Raw genomic sequence first — 19,548 nt, forward strand, 5'->3', positions numbered from 1 at the left:
ACTCCTGGTTTTGGCTACAAATACTGAGGTAAACTACTGACCAAATACTGAGCGTGTGAACATGGCCTTAAATAAAACATGCCCAAAACATTATTTAATGTAATTTTTGTAGGAAGATGGAAAATCCATATGGAACCCTCCGTGTGACCTTCCCCTGTGTGACTAGTCACGGCGGAGGAGGCGGCGGGCTGCTGCATTCCTCGCCTCTGCTGACGTCATCACTGTGCGCTCACAGCTCCCGGTCCGCGCTGCTGACGGTGCTGTTGATGGCTTCTGTCTAGCAGCAGAGTCATGGCGGAGGCTCCACAAGCAGCTGCAGAGCTGCGGGAGAGGAAGACGCACACTACAAGTCCCAGCATGAGCGCGGCGGAGTACTCCCGGCGGCTCCAGGAATGGCTCTGGCAGTGTTACTGCGGCTCTCTGTGCTGGCACAACAGTTGCGCTACCGCGGCGGCTCTCGTCATGATGAATGCAGGCAACAGCGGGGAGCAGAGGATGGGCAGCGGCACGACTGTCAGAGGTGCCCCCAGCACGGCTCCCGGCAACGCCAACTCTGCGCCCACTGCCCCGCCGGCTGCAGGTGATGCCCTCCACACACGGCAGGGTGGTTGGGGCAGGGCATGACTGGCTGCACTGAGCTGTCACCTGGGAGGAGGACGAGGCGCACTGGTGGCTGCACTGTAGGACAGTGTTTTCCTGGGCATTTTAGGGGCGCTGTTATTTTTGGCTCTGGGGAGGAAGTGGTGTGCTGATCAATCAGTAGCCGTAGAGAGGTACTGGCATTGTGTGACAGTAGGGTCACCTGAGGGGTTCACACTTGTGATTTTCCTTTTGTTCTGCCACAGGGGTCTGACTGCCCCTCCATAGACTATTCCGTTGGAGATGGGTAACTATTAGCCGACCATAGACGTAAGATTTTGCTGGAATTCTGAAGTTTGTGCAATCAGCGACTCTCTGTATGATGTGACAATATAAGGCTCCGGCTACACAGCGATTTGTGCCCGTACAAGGTTAAGATCACAGATGTGCCAATTGCCCAACAACCAGCAAGGTTGGGTTTCTGCCAACTGTCAGGTTGTGGCAATGTGACTATATAGATGGTGATCAGCTGAGGTAATAGTGAAGGAAATCTCAGCGGCTAATCTGCCAGCAGCACAATGTGCTGCTTGCTGTAGTTTTGATCTTTGGATTTTATCACTAGAGCTCAGCATTCAGAAAACTGGTGCATCTGCAACAGCAAGCAGCTCAATAAGTGATGCATCGCTGAAATTGGGTTCTCTGCCCCTACATTATGGTGCTCTCAGATGAGGTAGCAAAAACATTCCTTCAAGGGGAATCTGTCCATAAGATCTACTTGCCCACTGATACGGTCACCTTACCTTTTTGGGTGTTTTTTTCTTTTTCTTTTATACTGTCTATGATTCAGTTGGCAGCTTAGTTAAAAACTTCCTATTAGTTTTGCAATGAGGCGATTATTTTGTGAGCCCAATTAAAGAGAATTTCTCAGAAAATGACCTATTTTTTGCATGGTATTATCTAAAATATGTGTGCAAAGGTTGCTGAAACTAGAGGGAGTAGGGCCAGGTTGGACGTTACCTTTTTCAATTGGTGGATCGTATGTTATCGGCTGTGTATAAAAGTGTCACCTGTCAATATAATTTGATAATGAAACTGCTAAAAGGACAGGAAGTATCAATCTAAAAATGCACTAGTTGCAAGAGTGCTGCTTTTTTTTTTAATTCCTCTTGTGATATGACATTTTTGTTATTAGAATGTTTTCACTTGGGGTGTGTACTTCCACCTGTATGAGGTGCCCAATTATAAGCAGGCAGAAAAAGAGCACTCAATCTCCCCGCCCCCCCCCCCCCCCCCGAACGTACGTTTCTCAGTGTGTGAGATGTAATAATACCTCCCTGATTAGAATGCAACTGTTCAGGTGTCATATTACAAACCCCTCTGTCAGCTCTTCTCCTCTCATAGCACTGTCTGCTCTTCTGTACTGCACTCCTCTCATAGCACTGTCTGCTCTGCTGTACTGCACTCCTCTTCTCGTAGCACTGTCTGCTCTGCTGTACTGCACTCCCCTTCTCGTAGCACTGTCTGCTCTGCTGTACTGCACTCCTCTTCTCATAGCACTGTCTGCTCTGCTGTACTGCACTCCTCTTCTCATAGCACTGTCTGCTGTACTGCACTCCTCTTCTCATAGCACTGCCTGCTCTGCTGTACTGCACTCCTCTTCTCATAGCCCTGTCTGCTCTGCTGTACTGCACTCCTCATAGCACTGTCTGCTCTGCTGTACTACATCTCCCTGGCACTACCAGTTGATGAGTCACACTAATGTGTTATGCTCACAGTATCTTGTAATCCCTCTGGCATGAAAGCAACGCATGTTGTAATTAAATCTCACGCATCAGTACCTTATTGAGCTCTCGGTACAATGAGATTACAAGATGCTGTGAGCACAACAAACTCATCTCCAGACTGACAGTGTGGGGGTGGGACAGTATAGCAGCGCTGACAGTGTTATGAGAGGTGGAGAGCAGATAGGTTTGTAATGTGACACTGCCTAACTCAGCGGCACTGGCCCTCCCCACACAGTGTCCTTATCTGAAAGGTGTTAGACATCTGTGCTCTACTCACCTAGCACTTTATATTCACGCATGAGGTTATACCAGGAGATCAGCGCTGTATTAAGGGCTGTGGTGTCTGAGTCCGTGTCCATTTTAGTGGAGTCAGTATAAAATGGACTGACTCCAACTCCTAAAATATATACTAAATTGGATTCAGTAGTACAATGCTGGATGTGCTGTAAATGTTTTCATAAGAATATGGGAAGTTATAAAATGTCCTAGAAATGTCTGTTCTGTGTCTGCGGTTTTACTGCTTGTTAATGATTGGGCAACTAAGAGGGAGCAGAAGCACACGTCCCCAGTGAAAACGATCTGCTAATACCCACTTAGACTTAAAGGGAACCTGTCAGGTCCCCCATGCTTCCAACCCAGCAGCATTAACATACATGACTAAGGCAGGGCTGCGGATGAAAGCCTTCTTCCTCTGTGAAACCCCGCCCACTGCCGCGCCTCTTCCTTCAGCTCCGCCTACATCTGCATTAGTCCTGCGTACCATATCTTTAACATTGGGTACGCGGGCCATGCGGATGTATGCGGATGCCTCTGCATGCGTTGTCTTGACACTGCGCTCACCTGCGTCAAACGCAATATGTTAGGGTTTTGTTGCGGTCGGCGCAGCTTCAAAACGACGCATGCGGAGGCATCCGCATGGCCTGCATACCCAATATTAAAGATAGGGTACGCAGGACACATGCAGACGTAGGCGGATCTGAAGGAAGAGGCGCGGCAGTGGGCGGGGCTTCACGGAGGAAGAAGGCTGCCATCCGCAGCCCTGCCAAACGCTAGTGTGAAGCTAGCCTAAGTTCCCTGCCTTACCATCACTGTATAATGCTATTCACTAAAATCTATGTTTTTAACCTCCTCTTTTCTAATGCTAATTAGGGCTTTGACTAGTCGACAGGGCCTTATTCCCCAGATTAGTCGGCCCGCTTTCCATGTTATCACACCCCTGTGGCTTCAGGGGGCGCACTGCGCATGACCGTGAGCCGTCGTCTCCACTTCCGGTCATGTGCAGTGCGCCTCTGAAGCTAGGAAGTGTACACCCGGCTACAGATGCGCAGTGACGCTGCCGAAATTAGCCCCACACATGCACAAAATTTTCAGAGCTGACGATGACATTGGCTCCTGCAATTTATGTTATCACGCCCACTGGGCGCAGAGGTTAAAACTACTTTCTTTAAACATTTAATTGACTAGCATTATACACAGGGATGGTTAGGTAGGGAATTTAGTCACATATATGTCAATGCTGCAGGGGTTGGAGGGCATGGAGGACCTGACAGGTTCCCTTTAGCAAAAATTAACTCATTAAGTGTCAATACTTTGATTGCTAATATCTCCTTAACAAAGGGCCAAAGTAAAAAAAAAAAAAACAGCAAAAAAGTTTTTTTCCTCTCTGCCGCCACTATTGCATCGTATGTACAGTTCAACTTGAAAAATTTGGTGAAATGTCCTCTTTAATACATTTTTACTACACAAAAACCTGATTTAAATAATGTCATTCTCTGACTACGCATTCTCCTTAAATTAACATTCACATCTTAAATATTTGACTTGCTATTCCTATCAGACATACTGTGTGTATTTTTAAAGGGAACCTGTCACCCCCAAAATCGATGATGAGGTAAGCCCACCGTCATCAGGGGCTTATCTACAGCATTCTGTAATGACTGTTCAGGTCAGAGGGCGCGATGACTTATTAGTATGCGCGCCACCCTCTGCCTGAACAGTCAGTGCGGAGAGACGGGACACTCAGGAGCAGCGACGAGAGGTGAGCATGTCAATTTTTTTTTTATTGCAGCAGCATTATATGTGGCACATTGTTATATGGAGCGTCTATGGGGGCATAATGATCTGCATGGAGCATTATATGGGGCATATTTGTATATGGAGCATCTTATGGGGCCATACTGAACTGCATGGAGCATTATATGGGGCATATTTTTATATGGAGCATCTTATGGGGCCATAATGAACTGCATGGAGCATTACATGGGGCACATATGTATATGGAGAATTATATGGGGCATATTTTAATATAGAGCATCTTATGGGGCCCATCATGAACTTTATGGAGCATTATATGGGGCTCCTGATTCAATATGGATATTCAAAAACACTTAACCTACTGATGTCTCAATTAATTTTACTTTTATTGGTATCTATTTTTACTTTTGACATTTACCGGTAGCTGCTGCATTTCCCACCCTAGGCTTATACTCGAGTCATTAAGTTTTCCCAGTTTTTTGTGGCAAAATTAGGGGGTCGGCTTATACTCGAGTATATACGGTACATTGTTTTTATTTTCTATGGGCCCTGAATTGTGGACAATCCATTTATGTAACATCAGTGTTTAAAACCCACTGTTCCCTCATGTCATCACACTTGATGAAGGGAATCCACTTCCCAAAGTATTGCATGGTGAGGTGCCATTTTAAGGAAAGGTCAGAGTTGTGTGTGTTCTGTGAACTGGAGAACTAGATTCCCTTTAATTGCACAATTCTATCAGTAGGATCAACCCTCCTGAGCCGTCTGTATGGGCATGTACGTCATAGGAAGCTGAGTAAAATGATACCTTGATATCTGCAATCTGATGTCTTTTTCCAGAGAAATCCACGGTTTTCTTCTGTGTAAATGAGCTTAGATCTATGGGCCGGACACTGATCTCCATGAGAATCTCTCGAGAGATTATTTTAGATGAAAAGGGAGTGTTACCAGTGTGAGACATGTAATGACGGCAGATTCTCATGTAGATCAGTGTCCAGCCCATAGATCCTAACAGCTCATTTACACAGAATAATGTATTTCTCTGGAATAAGACATCAGTTCGCAGATATCAAGGTATCATTTCATTCAGCTTCCTATGACCTACATGCCCATATAGACGGCTTAGGAGAGTTGATCTTACTGACAGATGCCCTTTAAAATCTAAAAAACTGAAGCAAATGTGCATTGGATCAAATAAGTGCTAGTTCTGGGACATCTTGGCATTGCTGTGAATGCCGTCTTCAGTTCATGACAGCTGTGCTGTGCCGGGTTTATGTACTGTAACTGAATAACTGATTAGCCACGTTTTCCACATTCCTGTTATCTTGTGGAGGTGCCATAAGTGTTTAAGATGTAATTTCCTTTTTAAATTGTAGGGTGTTTTAGTTACCCTAAGAATGAATTCAAACGATGCAGATTTTTTTTTCCCAAAAAATATTGCTGTTGAAAATCTTTCAATCATCTGAATGGGAATGTGTAAGAATGATGATAGCCTGCTATTGCTAGGACCTGCACCTCTCCCAAAAACGGGCTCTGAACTGCTCAGCTACAATGGAGCAGTTTGTAGGACTGCCAAAGATATCGGAGTACTCCATTACATTGGGGCATTTCAGAGCCCCATTCTCCAGATTAGCGGAAGTCCCAGGAGTGGGATCACCAGTGATCAGTAAGTTATTGTCTATTGTCATAAAGGTCTGTTTTTTGTGACATTCCTGTAACTTTTTGCTTAAAATACAATTTGCATGTGTGTGGTCATTGTTAGTAAGGTACCGCTTTGTCTAACTATTACTCTCTCAATGTAGGACGCGAATATATCATCCCATCCTTGGCACAAAGGTTTAGAGCGGAAATGGTAGATTTCTTCATTCTGTTTTTCATCAAAGCAGCTGTTATATTAACCATAATGCACTTCAGTGGCATCAAGTAAGTATATTTTATAGGCAGTAATACAACGGTAAAATCGAGCACCAATCAATGATATAGCAACTTGTTATTAATTGAGATATTAATTTATACATATCAATATAATATATATTTTGTCCTTTCGATCACTTGTCCATTCTCCTCATTCTCTCTGCTAACAATTAGCAAATGTACATTTACACGTGATGAAATAATGACGAAAAAACAGTTTTCTATGCCATCTTAAAAGATTGTGTCAGCGACAAACTTGCAAATTCTGATGGTGTGGTCGCTGCACGTGTTAAAACTCGCCAGCGGTGGTAAACGTACCAGTGCAACTTCTATTGTTCTAATGCCATATTTAAAAGGCCCTTACTAGCAGGACTGTGGAGTCGGTGTCCATTTTGGTGGAGTCGGTATAAAATGGACTGACTCCTAAAATATAGAATACATTAGGTGCATTAGTACAATGCAGGATGTGCTGTAAGGCTATGTGCACACGTCAGAATACTTTGCAGAAATTTCCTGAACAAAACCGGACTTTTTCTGCAGGAAATCCGCATGCGCTTTTTTCGCGCGGATTTTTCACCTTTTTTTCCGGAGCTTCCCAATGCATTAAATAGCGGAAAATCCGCAAAATTAATGAACATGCTGCGTTTTTTACCGCCATGCGTTTTTTTTGCGGAAAAAAACGCAACATGTGCACAAAAATTGCGGGTTGCATTCTATTAATAGGATTCTTAATGGATGCGATTTTTTTTCACGGTTTTATAGCGTTTTTATAGTGCAAAATCCGGAACGTGTGCACACAGCCCAAATGTTTTCATGAGAATTTGGGAAAGTTATGAATTGTCCTATAAATGTCTGTTCTGTTCCTGATCTAAGGATCTCTGCTTTTACTTGAGATGAATCTGTGCTGCACTTTATGCACATGCTCAGTAGTGACCAGTGCTGTGGGGTCTGAGTTGGTGGTTTTGCCTAGCGACTCCACATAATGGCAAGCCTACTCTTGTGGTGCTTGTTCACATTAATGGCCATTGTTACGGATTAGTTCCAGGGCTATCATTGTTTTCAGTGGTATATTAACAGATTTTGCCATCAGTTTGTATCTGACCCACGTTCCTTCAGCAATCATGCTATTAGATTCTTCTGTTCCTTTTTTTTTTTTTACATTTTGAGCAAATTATATACAGTTTTTCTCTGATCGCCCATGACGGCACCACGGAGAGAGGGGATCCGCCCACCAAGGACAGGAAACCTACGGATAAAAAGGCGGTACCACTCTCCCGCATCAGTTGGTTTCCTGTCCTTGATGGGAGACCTATGGACTTACCAGATCGACGTGGGAATTCCGGGGCCATCTAGTCCGATTCAGGCAGCTGGGGTCCCTCTGCCTCGGCTAAGGTGGTGACCCGAAGCGCCACCGCGAAGGGCTAGTGGGCCTCTAGGGTGTGCGGGGGAGGTGACGGGGAGTTCGCGGTCACCTCCCCAGGTAAGATGCAGCCGGCAACATCCAGGGGGGTCCCTCTGTGGTTGCGGGAGGTGCGGCGCGGCCCTCCCCAAGTATCAGGCGTCAGTCTGCACACTGCACCACCATCGGGCGTGCAGAGCCGCGCAGCAGGGACTGCATAGGACCGGAGGCGCCGGTCAGCAGCGCCATATATGCACTCCCGGCGCCATCTTGGTGCGGGACGCTTCTGCGCAGGCGCCGCTTAACCCGACTGCGCAGGCGCCGGCGTTCGGCGCTCCTCGCCATCAGCCGGGCGCTACTGCGCAGACGCCGACGTTCGGGCGCTACTGCGCAGGCGCCGGCGTTCGGCGATCCTCGCCATCAGCCGGGCGCTACTGCGCAGGCGCCGACGTTCGGGCGCTACTGCGCAGGCGCCGGCGTTCGGCGCTCCTCGCCATCAGCCGGGTGCTACTGCGCAGGCGCGGATGGAAAAATGCGGCGCGAAGGCTTTAAATGAGGAAAATCACTTCCTCTTAGCGGCTCCGCAATATCAGCAGCAGCCTCAAAAAAGCAGAGAGTGTTGTCAAAGCAGTAACCGCAGAGCAGCAATATGAGCGACCCGGCATCTCCCTTGCCAGAATCATCTCCACCTATTGCAGCGCCACAGCAGCAGCAGCAGCAAAAAAGGCGACAGCAGCACCAGGACACCAGCAACGAACGCCAGAGGTCCCAACGCAGTAAGGGATCCAGTACGGCGTCGGGGAAAAAGCCAGAGGCAGAGAATCCCCAACCGGTATTTATGGGTCCTGGAGCTGGATCTTCGTGAAAGTCAGAGACAGTAAGGTTATTATTTGTCTCTTTTAGGGGAGGAAGAGCGCAGGCAAAACAAAACATAAAATTTGTGCCATCTGTAGAGAAGATCTTCCACCTACCTGGGAGAAGACGCTGTGTAACACTTGCATACAGCAGACAGTATCTGAAAGTCTGCCAGGGTTTGCAACCGATTTAAAAAACCTGATTAAAGAGCAAGTAGAAGATACCCTTAGATCACTAAAAAAGGGGAAAAAACGGAGAAAGACCAAGGATAGGTCTCCATCTCCGGTCTCAAAATCTGACAGCGATAGTGCAAGCTCAGTATCCTCCTCTTCCTCCTCCTCATCTGCATCATCCACTTCTTCCTCGGGGGGGCACAACTGTTTCCCACTAGAGGACACCGATGGCCTCATAAAGGCGGTGAGAAGTACTATGGGGTTAGTAGACTCCCACCCCAAAAAATCGGTACAGGACATCATGTTCGGGGGCCTAGAACAAAAGAAGAGGAGAGTTTTTCCACTTAATGATACAATTGCGGCTTTAATCAAAAAAGAATGGAAAAAGCCCATGAAAAAGTCTCTCTTGACTCCCAAAAGGAAATACCCTTTTGGGGATGAATCCTGCTCCTTTTGGGAAAAAGCCCCCAAATTAGATGTGGCTATAGCCAAAGCATCAAAAAAGTTCGCACTCCCGTTTGAAGACATGGGGGTACTAAAAGACCCTATGGACAAGAAGGCGGACGCCTTCCTCAAAGGTTCTTGGGAGGCAGCAGGGGGGGGCTTAAAACCTGCAGTAGCAGCGGCGTGTACATCTCGCTCCCTAATGATTTGGCTAAACCAACTAGAGGGTCAATTAAAAGGGAAGACTTCCCGAGACTCAATACTGAATACTTTACCAGTGATGAGGGGAGCCGCGGCTTTCCTGGCTGACGCCTCGGCCGACTCAATCAGACTAGCCGCTAGGTCAGCAGCACTGGCTAATGCGGCCAGGCGCGCCCTCTGGCTTAAGAACTGGCCAGGCGACCTCCAAACTAAGACAAGACTGTGCACCATCCCCTGTGAAGGAGAATTCTTGTTTGGTTCCACTTTAGATGACATTTTAGAAAAAGCTGGGGATAAGAAAAAGTCCTTTCCGCCCTTGGGCCTCCCCTCTTACCGGAAGCCCTTTCGGAGCAAGAGGTTTTTCCGAAAGAATCCGGGGAGAGGCCAGGGGAAATGGGAGGATAAGAGGAACAAAAACAAGGGGTTTATCTTTAATAAAAACCCCAATGATAACAAGAAACCCCCGCAATGAAGGTTCGCCCCAGGTGGGAGGGAGGCTGTCTCACTTTCTCCCAGCCTGGAAAAACATTTCCTCCAGTCAATGGATACTGAACATTATAGAATCAGGACTGAGGTTAACATTCAAGAGGTACCCTTGTCCCTCTTTCACGATGACATCTACAAGATCTTCAGTAGAGGAGCAGCTGGCACTAGAAAGAGAAGTCATCGGGTTAGTAGAAAAGAGAGTTCTCCTGGAGGTCCCCCCTCAAGAAAGAGGTCAAGGATACTATTCCCCTCTATTTCTGAGAAGGAAACCAGACGGGTCTTTCAGAACCATCATAAATCTGAAAAGTCTAAACAACTACTTAGAGGTTCAGGCATTCAAAATGGAAACGATAGTCATCTATCAAAATGCTGTTTCCTCAATGCTTCATGGTGGTTCTAGACCTAAAGGACGCATATTATCACGTCCCAATACACAAGGATCACCAAAGATTCCTCAGGATGGCGGTTCACATCAGAGGAGTCCTAAGCCACTTCCAGTTCTCAGCTCTGCCCTTTGGTCTAGCCATAGCCCCGAGGATTTTCACAAAACTGATTGCGGAGGTAATGGCCCACCTCAGAAAAGAAAATACCTTAATCGTACCATATCTGGACGATTTTCTGCTAATAGGCTCCTCCCCGCAGCACTGCGAGCATCAACTGGCAATTGTGATTCATTCACTAAAAGAACTAGGCTGGCTAATAAACATAGAAAAATCCAGACTAATACCTTCTCAAGTTCAGGAGTACCTAGGTCTTACCCTAGACTCCATAAAAATGGAATGTCGGCTGCCGGAGAACAAAATACAAAAAATAAAAAGTTTGGTTTCGAGGGTTCAATCTCTCCCCTCCATAACACTCCGTCAGGGTATGTCCCTCCTAGGCTCCATGACCTCTTGCATCCCCGCAGTCCAGTGGGCCCAATTACATTCCAGAGACCTCCAATGGCAGATATTGGCAGAACAAACCCGTCTAGGAGAGCATTTAGACGGGCGGTTAATTCTATCTCCTCGTACCAGCCACTCTCTGACATGGTGGAAATCGCAGGAAAATCTTTCCCAGGGGGTCCCGTGGGTAATTCAGATCTCAAAAGTCCTAACTACGGACGCAAGCCCCTCAGGGTGGGGAGCTCATCTAGACAATCTAGTAGCCCAGGGCACCTGGTCTCCGTCCCTAGCAGACAAATCCTCCAATATGAAGGAACTTCTGGCAGTCAAATTTGCCCTTCAGAAATTCTTAAAAGTCCTTCACTCTCATCATGTAAGAGTGATGTCAGACAACCGAGTGGTAGTGTCTTACCTCAATCACCAGGGGGGCACCCGTTCCAAAAATCTAATGGAAGTGACCAACTCAATCCTGCAAATAGCCGAGAGCAACCTCCTATCCATAACAAGTCTACACATAAAAGGGGTAGACAACTACAAGGCAGACTTCCTCAGTCGGTCCAGCCTAAAACAGGGAGAATGGGAACTAAATCAGGCAATATTTACTCAGATCACAGAGAAATGGGGGGTTCCCAAAATAGATCTCTTTGCGAGTCACCTAAACAAAAAAGTAACCTCCTTTTGCTCCCTATCTCCCCTGGGGAACCCAGTAGTTGTGGACGCTTTCCTGATGTCTTGGAGCCATCATCTGCTTTATGCCTTTCCTCCTCTCATTCTAATTCCAGCGGTGCTGAGGAAGATTCGGGAGGACGGGGCGCGGGTTATCTTAATTGCCCCGTTCTGGCCGAAGAGACCTTGGTTCTCATGGATGAGGAAGATGTCAATGTCCGACCCCTGGGTATTACCAGACCTTCAGGACATATTGTCGCAGGGCCCAGTCTGTCATCCAAGGGTCAAGAACTTGCACTTGACAGCTTGGCTCTTGAAAGGAAGCTATTAAAAGACAGGGGGTTCTCCCCAGGGCTAATCTCAACCTTATTGCAAAGTAGGAAGCCAGTTACAACGAAACAATATGGCAAGATATGGAAAAAGTTTCTATCTTCATCAGGTGAAAAAATAGGGAAAGAAATTCCCCTTAATTCCATATTAGAGTTCCTACAAAATGGGTTGGAGATGGGGCTGGCCACTAGTACCTTGAAAGTTCACGTGGCAGCATTGGGGGCCCTATTCAATTTTGATTTAGCTTCAAATAGGTGGGTCGCTAGATTCATAAAAGCAGCAGGAAGATCAAGGCCTCTTCCGATAAAAATCGTTCCTCAATGGGACTTAAACTTAGTCCTTAAAGCCCTGACCAGTCCACCGTTCGAACCATTAAACGAAGCTTCAATAAAAAACCTATCTCTCAAAACCGCTCTGCTAGTCGCCCTCACTTCTGCCCGTAGGGTCAGCGACTTACAGGCTCTTTCGGCTAACCCCCCTTACACACAATTTCTAGAGGATAGGGTCATTTTAAAAACAGACCCAGCATACCTCCCGAAAGTGGCATCAAAGTTCCACAGGTCTCAGGAGATTTCCCTCCCTTCCTTCTGTCCCAACCCTGTAAACAAGAAGGAACAAACATTACATACACTAGACGTACGAAGATGTCTCTTACGCTACCTAGAAGTCACTAGGGAGAGTAGGGAGGATGCCTCTCTGTTTGTGTGTTTCCAGGGTCCCCGGAAGGGGAAAAAAGCATCGAAAGCCACCATAGCAAGATGGATTACGGATGCCATCAGTCTTTCATACTCAGCAAGTGGGATGTCCGTTCCTGGGGAGGTTAAGGCGCACTCAACAAGGGCAGTGGCATCTTCCTGGGCGGAGAAGGCCGGAGTTCCTATAGACCAGATATGTAGAGCTGCTACCTGGTCCTCACCATCTACTTTCTATAGGCACTATAGATTGGACCTAAACTCCTCTTCGGACCTTACCTTCGGTAAAAGGGTTCTGGAAGCGGTGGTCCCTCCCTGAATGTACTATCTATGCAATTCTCTCCGTGGTGCCGTCATGGGCGATCAGAGAAAAATATAGTTCTTACCGATAACGGTATTTCTCTGAGCCCATGACGGCACCCGTACATTCCCTCCCTTCACTTATGGGTGCTCACATTAAATAGTGCCATAATATTTATCCATAATTTATTCATAGTTTATTAATAGTTTAAAGTCACGCGGTATCTCGTTATGCTAAACAGTTAAAACTAACAAATGTTTTAGTAGTCTCCCATCATTTTCTATGTAAAACAACTGATGCGGGAGAGTGGTACCGCCTTTTTATCCGTAGGTTTCCTGTCCTTGGTGGGCGGATCCCCTCTCTCCGTGGTGCCGTCATGGGCTCAGAGAAATACCGTTATCGGTAAGAACTATATTTTTTGCCATCAGTGTTCTGTACCTGAAATGGTTGTCTCGTCTTAGTGAGCCCCTCATGTGCCTTCTTCGAACATATGGACAGCAAGGAGAAAGCCCCCCGCTCTATAAGCCGCAAACAAGCCATGCCTCAGAATCACTTAACTAATAAATATTCTGGGCATTTATGCCAACACGTGCACCATCTGTTAGTGGAGTGTGTGTGCAACCCAATGTGTCAGGCACATAGAGAATTAGTAGATTATTCTCCTCTGACATGCAGTATCCAATGGTAAAATAGCTGCTGGGTGAAGCAATCTCCCTTCCTATTAGCTCTGTATGCTTAGCCAATAACCTGTAGACTAAGACAGGGGTATTATTAACTGTTTAGATCAAGGAGGAGTGTGACTATTTTTTATTTTTGCATTTCGCCAAAAAATATTATTAAAGGGGTGTTCCAGCCCTCTGTTTCATTTTACATATGTCTGATTGGGCTCTAAAATTAGTACACGGCACATAGTTGCCTACTGATTCCCCACCGCTCCTCTATTTTGCTGGCTGGGTCCCCGTTGGTCTCAACTCTTTTTTTTTTTTTCTTTCCTCTGACATTGTCAGTGTGAGACCAAAGTAGCCATTCAGGAAGTAGCTGCAAGCATTTCATCACAGTTGCAGTCTAATGACTGCATCTAATGACACTGGAAGAGTAGGAGTGGATATTTTACGGGGACTCGGCCAACGGTGCGAAACGGCAGTGGGGGATCAGTGGATACCGTAAGTACGTGCTGTTTGATTTTTTATTTTTTTATTTTTTTTATAGCTTACTGGTGCCATGTGTTAAAAAAAAAAAAACGTCTTTATTTCTTGGTGTCACAATCCGACATATAGCTGAGTATTGCAGCCATAGCACGGACCTCTAAAATATGGTCATGTATATGCAGGGGTTTTTTTTTACCCTGGAGGACCAAGCGGCTCTATGATTCAAACAGACAAACCAATAAAAAGATATTCTGAGATCGGAAAAGAATTGGGAGAATGGCATCAAATATCTAAAGAACAATTAGTTACTTGATAAATCCCAAACTAGTCATTGTTAATTATGTTGCACAAATGAGGTGCCCATCTACCCATGTAGCCAAACACTGGCCTCACTGGGGTGCAACGTGAGCCAATAATTGGCTGCAATGATCACACGGGGGGGTACATCATTGTAGCAGTGCAGACAGAGATCGAAGGGGACCACTGCAGTGGCAGCAGCGGCGAATTAATGGTTCTTTTTTTTTTTATATATACCAATTTACATTCTGCCATTTTGAAACATTTAATTTATAACTGTGTAATGATTTTTGCACCTGCAATGACACTGCTGGAAAATGAACATTTGCTGCTTGGTTCCTCCACAGATTACTGGGGGTGGCAGCAGCAGGATAGTTAAGGTATACCTTTAATAAATATTGTCCAATGTAGAACACCTCTTTTAATCTAATTCATGTAACCAGTTGTTTTTTTCACCTTGGTAATGTAATCCTTTCTTCTATTGAAACCCTCAGAGATATTTCTAAGTTTGCAATGCACTATATAATTGAGGAAGTAGATGAGGACACATCAATGGAAGACTTGCAGAAAATGATGGTCGTAGCTCTCATCTATAGGCTTCTGGTCTGCTTTTATGAGGTGAGTAACCTATACAGTTTCGTACGTCTTTACTCGTATGAAAAGCTTGAATAGGATAATTTGCGATATTAGCTGACCCATCACTGAGCTATAAAGTACAGGCATGTTACAAATTATCTCTAGCAATCAAATGTACAAAGTATAAGAATCTAAATGTGAGTAAAATGCTGAAGCACACCTTAAAGGGGTTTTCCAAAAATACTGTATTTTTCGGACCATAAGACGCACCTTTTCCCAAAAATATTTGGGGGAAATTGGGGGTGCGTATTATTGTCACAATGTACAATACTTACAAATCCTGCAGCTGTGGCGGTGCGGCGGGGCTCTGTGGTGTGGTGGTGGCAGGCTGTGCTCCGGGGCAGTGGCAACGGCTCTCTGTGCTCCATGGGGGGCTCCGCCGGCATTTTGTCAAAGCCGGAGGCCCCCGCACATCCGTTGCTGCCAGGTTGCCGTGGCCGGGGGTGGCGCATGCTCAGATTCAGATCTCGTCCCAAGATTTGAATCCGAGCATGCGCCACCCGGCGGCCATGTTCCCGGAGGCCACCGCAACATGGCAGCAAGGATGTGCGGGGGCCTCCGGGCTTTGACGAAATGCCGGCGGAGCCCCCCACGGAGCACAGAGCCACCGCACTAGCTTGGGATAGGATTTCCCGGAGGCCACCGCACCTGCCTGGACCCCGAATGACTCCTGTGACCACTCCTCCACCTGTGCCAATCCCTTCCCTGGTAAGCTGAATTCGGACTGTAAGATGGACCCCCATTTGACACATTATTTTTTTCCCTATTTTCCTTCTGAAAATTTGGGGTGCGTCTTATGGTCCGGTGCGTGTTATAGCCAAAAAAAAATACGGTAAGATAAAATTGTGTCACTGTTATAATTCAGACTGCAGCCCATCGTAGTCACATGACTGTACAAGCTGCACACTGAAGCCATACAGTTCCCAAGAGCTGCGTCTCAACTAACAAGAGCTATATCACACATAACGTAGTCAGCGGCTAGGAGCACTACTGCAATTTGTGAAGAATTATGTTTTTACTCACATTGTGCTCGGCAACTTTATAGCAGTGCACAGAGATTTATTATTTGTTTATTGGAAAACAAATAAACATGGAGGAATATGAAGCTGGAGATAACCCTCTGTGTTCAGCTAGGAAGATATATATTTGCGTATGGCAGCCATGCTCCCAGCTGATGACTGAGGTATGTATGATACAGCTCTTATCAGTTGAGACGCAGGTCTCGGGAGCTGTACTTTAGTCTGCGGCTGTTCTGACACATGACCAGGACTTCGGGGCTGCTGTTTGAATTATATCAGGGACTCTATTTAATCTCATTCTTGGAGAATATCTTTGAGGCTATGTGCACACGTTGCAGATTTGACTGTGGAATTTTCTGTGCAGATTCTGCATTTCTTGGCAGAAAACTCAGGTCAGAATCTGCGCGTTTTTTGTATGTGCACACGTTGCAGATTTTTGTGCGGATTTCTTCCTTTTATTTTTTACCCCTGTGGATTTCTGTTATGGAATGGGTGCAGAAATGCAGCAGATCTGCAAAAATAATTGACATGGTCTTTTTTTGAATCCGCTGCGTTTTCCGTGCAGATGTTTCTGCACCATTAGCACAGCATTTTTTTTTTTGCCATTGATTTACATTGTACTGTAAATCACTTGCGGATCTGCAACATTTCTGCACAGAAAAAGAAACGCTGCAGATCTTCAGGAAATCTGCAACATGTGTACATACCCTTAGGGTATGTGTACACAGCATCTTTTACACTGTGTGCAGAATTATTAGGCAAGTGGTATTTTGATCACATGATACTTTTTATACATGTTGTCCTACTCCAAGCTGTTCAGGCTTGAGAGCCAAATACCAAGTAATTAAATCAGGTGATGTGCATCTCTGTAATGAGGAAAGGGTGTCATCTAATGACATCAAAACCCTATGCTTAATTATTAGGCAACTTCCTTTCCTTTGGCAGAATGGGTCAGAAGAGAGATTTGACGGGCTCTGAAAAGTCCAAAATTGTGAGATGTCTTGCAGAGGGATGCAGCAGTCTTGAAATTGCCAAACTTTTGAAGCGTGATTACCGAACAATCAAGCTTTTCATGGCAAATAGCCAACAGGGTCGCAAGAAGCGTGTTGGGCAAAAAAGGCGCAAAATAACTGCCCATGAATTGAGGAAAAATCAAGCGTGAAGATGCCATTTGCCACCAGTTTTGCCATATTTCAGAGCTGCAACGTTACTGGACTAACAAAAAGCACAAGGTGTGCGATATTCAGGGACATGGCCAAGGTAAGGAAGGCTGAAAAATGACCACCTTTGAACAAGAAACATAAGATAAAACGCCAAGACTGGGCCAAGGAATATCTCAAGACTGACTTTTCTCTTACCCCCATGACGGCACCACGGAGAGAGAAGGATCCGCCCTCAGGGACAGGAAACCCACAGGTTAAAAAGGCGGGACCTCTTCTCCACCCCAGTTCGGTTTCCTGTCCCTGACGGGGGACCCACAGCTTACCAGATCGTCGCGGGATACCAGGGACCATCGGGCCGAATCCAGGCAGCGGGGGGCCCTGCCGCGGTCCCAGATGGATGACCCCCCTGAAGGCACGGTTCCGGGGTCGGCAGCCCGCGTAGATACGTGCGGGGAAGAGGCAGTGAAGGGGATCCAAGCCTGCCTCTCCCCTTCAAAAAGCAACCGGTAATAGGTAGCGGCGGCTACCTGGTGTAGCACCGCCGGTTCTGGGCCCCATGGAGGTGGTGACGGCGGTCACCTACGGGAGGCACAAGAATGGAGCAGCAGCGGCTGCAGCGATCCCTCCGTCCCTCCTGGGTGCCGGCAGCTGAGGACGCTCGCGAGGTCCGGCGGCGCTTAATGCGCAGGGGTCACTTCAGGGGCGGCGCAGGGCACCTCTGGGTAAACCGGAAGTTGCCTTGCGCCGCGCTTTTCAAGATAAAAACGGCGGGGAGCCTGTCACCGCTGCTCAAAAAAACCACCAATATGAGTGGAAAAGAGCAGTCGGTGGAGGAGACTCCACAGACCCCACGGAGAAAAGAAGATTCGCAGGAGCGCTGTCGCACAAAGAAGCAGGACCAACCGGCACAACGCCTCAGCTCAGGATCCCAGCACAGCTGAGGCTCTGGTGGGTCCGGGAGAAGAACAGCGGTTCAGATGGAGGAGGCATCCCCAAGACCAGAATCGGTATCTCCCTCACGTTAGGAGGGTAAGTGACCTCCGTGAATGTATATACACTAAATAGGGGTTTATTGTATATTTTTAGGGGAGGAAGTGCAAGGCGAAAACCAAAAATAAAGTGTGCCCACTCTGCGAGGCAGATTTACCAGCCACATGGACAAAAAAACTCTGTGCCGTATGCATACAGGATACTATAAATGAGGAGACTCCAAGATTCGCATCTGAACTCAAAGACTTAATAAAAACTCAAGTAGAAGATGCGCTAAAAGGGGTTAAAAGCCATAAGAGAAAACGCAGAAATAAATCCCCAAATTATAGTTCCAGTGAGGAAGATAGTATCCATTATAGTTCAGATAGCTCTACGTCTTCCTCGGCCTCATCATCTACATCCTCAGAAGGGGGCCGTAACTGTTTTCCTATTGAGGAAACGGATGCGCTAATTAAAATGGTTAGAACCACCATGGGGTTGACAGATACTCGTACTAAAAAAACCGCACAAGACCTCATGTTTGGGGGCCTTGAACAAAAGAAGCGTAGGGTATTCCCGTTAAATGAGAAAATACAGGCGCTAATAAAGAAAGAGTGGAAAAGACCAGATAAAGTCCATTTAACCCCTAAGAGGAAATATCCATTTTATGATCCAGCCTGTTCCTCGCGGGGTAAAGTGCCAAAGTTGGACGTCGCTATTGCGAAAGCATCGAAAAAATTCGCTCTACCCTTTGAAGACATGGGAACCCTTAGAGACCCCATGGATAAAAGAGCTGACGTGTTCTTAAAAGGATGCTGGGAGACAGCTAGCGGAGGATTAAAACCTGGGATAGCTGCCACATGCACAGCAAGAGCCTTAATGGTGTGGCTGGATCACCTGGACACCCAATTAAAAAATAAAACCCCAAGGGAGTCCATATTAGATTCCGTGTCAGTCATGAGAGGAGCTGCAGCATATTTGGCGGACGCCTCCATAGATTCGGTCAGGCTAACTGCGAGATCAGCTTCTTTTTCCAATGCAGCCAGAAGAGCACTATGGCTGAAATGCTGGCCGGGTGATTTACAAACAAAAGCAAAATTGTGTTCCATACCGTGTGAAGGGGAATTTTTGTTTGGACCTACACTTGATGACATACTTGAAAAAGCTTTCCCAGGATTTCCCAACCAATCCTATAGGCGGCCCTTTCGAGGGAAGAAATTTATGCGAAGACGTCCGCCAAAGAATCAAAAAGATGGATAGGAAGATAAAAAATTCAAAGGCAGAGGCTTCATGTTCAACAAGCCAGATAATAAGAAACGGCCCCAATGAAGGTGCGCCCCAGGTAGGAGGGAGACTGACATACTTCCTCCAATCCTGGGAAAAAATATCAGGGAGCAACTGGACTTTGAACATAATAAAGAAGGGCTTGAGGCTGAAATTTCATACAAGGCCACACCATCAATTTGTTATAACTCCGCAAAGGAAGTCCGAGATCGAACAGCTGAGCATCCAGGAAGAAGTCCACAATCTCCTAACAAAGAATGTCCTCCAGGAAGTCCCACAACAAGAGGAAG

At 46.4% G+C, this 19,548-nt stretch overlaps 1 protein-coding gene across 1 annotated transcript in view; it reads left to right on the top strand.

Annotated features, from left to right (window-relative positions):
• Positions 1-233: 233 nt before the first annotated feature.
• The window catches only part of FAM8A1 (family with sequence similarity 8 member A1), a 39,981-nt gene continuing 20,666 nt past the window's right edge, over positions 234-19,548 (top strand). Inside the window, exons 1-3 of the mRNA XM_077269940.1 lie at positions 234-580; positions 6,200-6,320; positions 14,682-14,805. Coding sequence (XP_077126055.1) covers positions 292-580; positions 6,200-6,320; positions 14,682-14,805 — 534 coding nt within the window. The 5' untranslated portion in view covers positions 234-291. The remainder of the gene's footprint in view (positions 581-6,199; positions 6,321-14,681; positions 14,806-19,548) is intronic.

This window comes from Ranitomeya variabilis, chromosome 6 (genome assembly GCF_051348905.1).
Source record: "Ranitomeya variabilis isolate aRanVar5 chromosome 6, aRanVar5.hap1, whole genome shotgun sequence".
In the NCBI taxonomy this organism is placed as follows: domain Eukaryota; kingdom Metazoa; phylum Chordata; class Amphibia; order Anura; family Dendrobatidae; genus Ranitomeya; species Ranitomeya variabilis.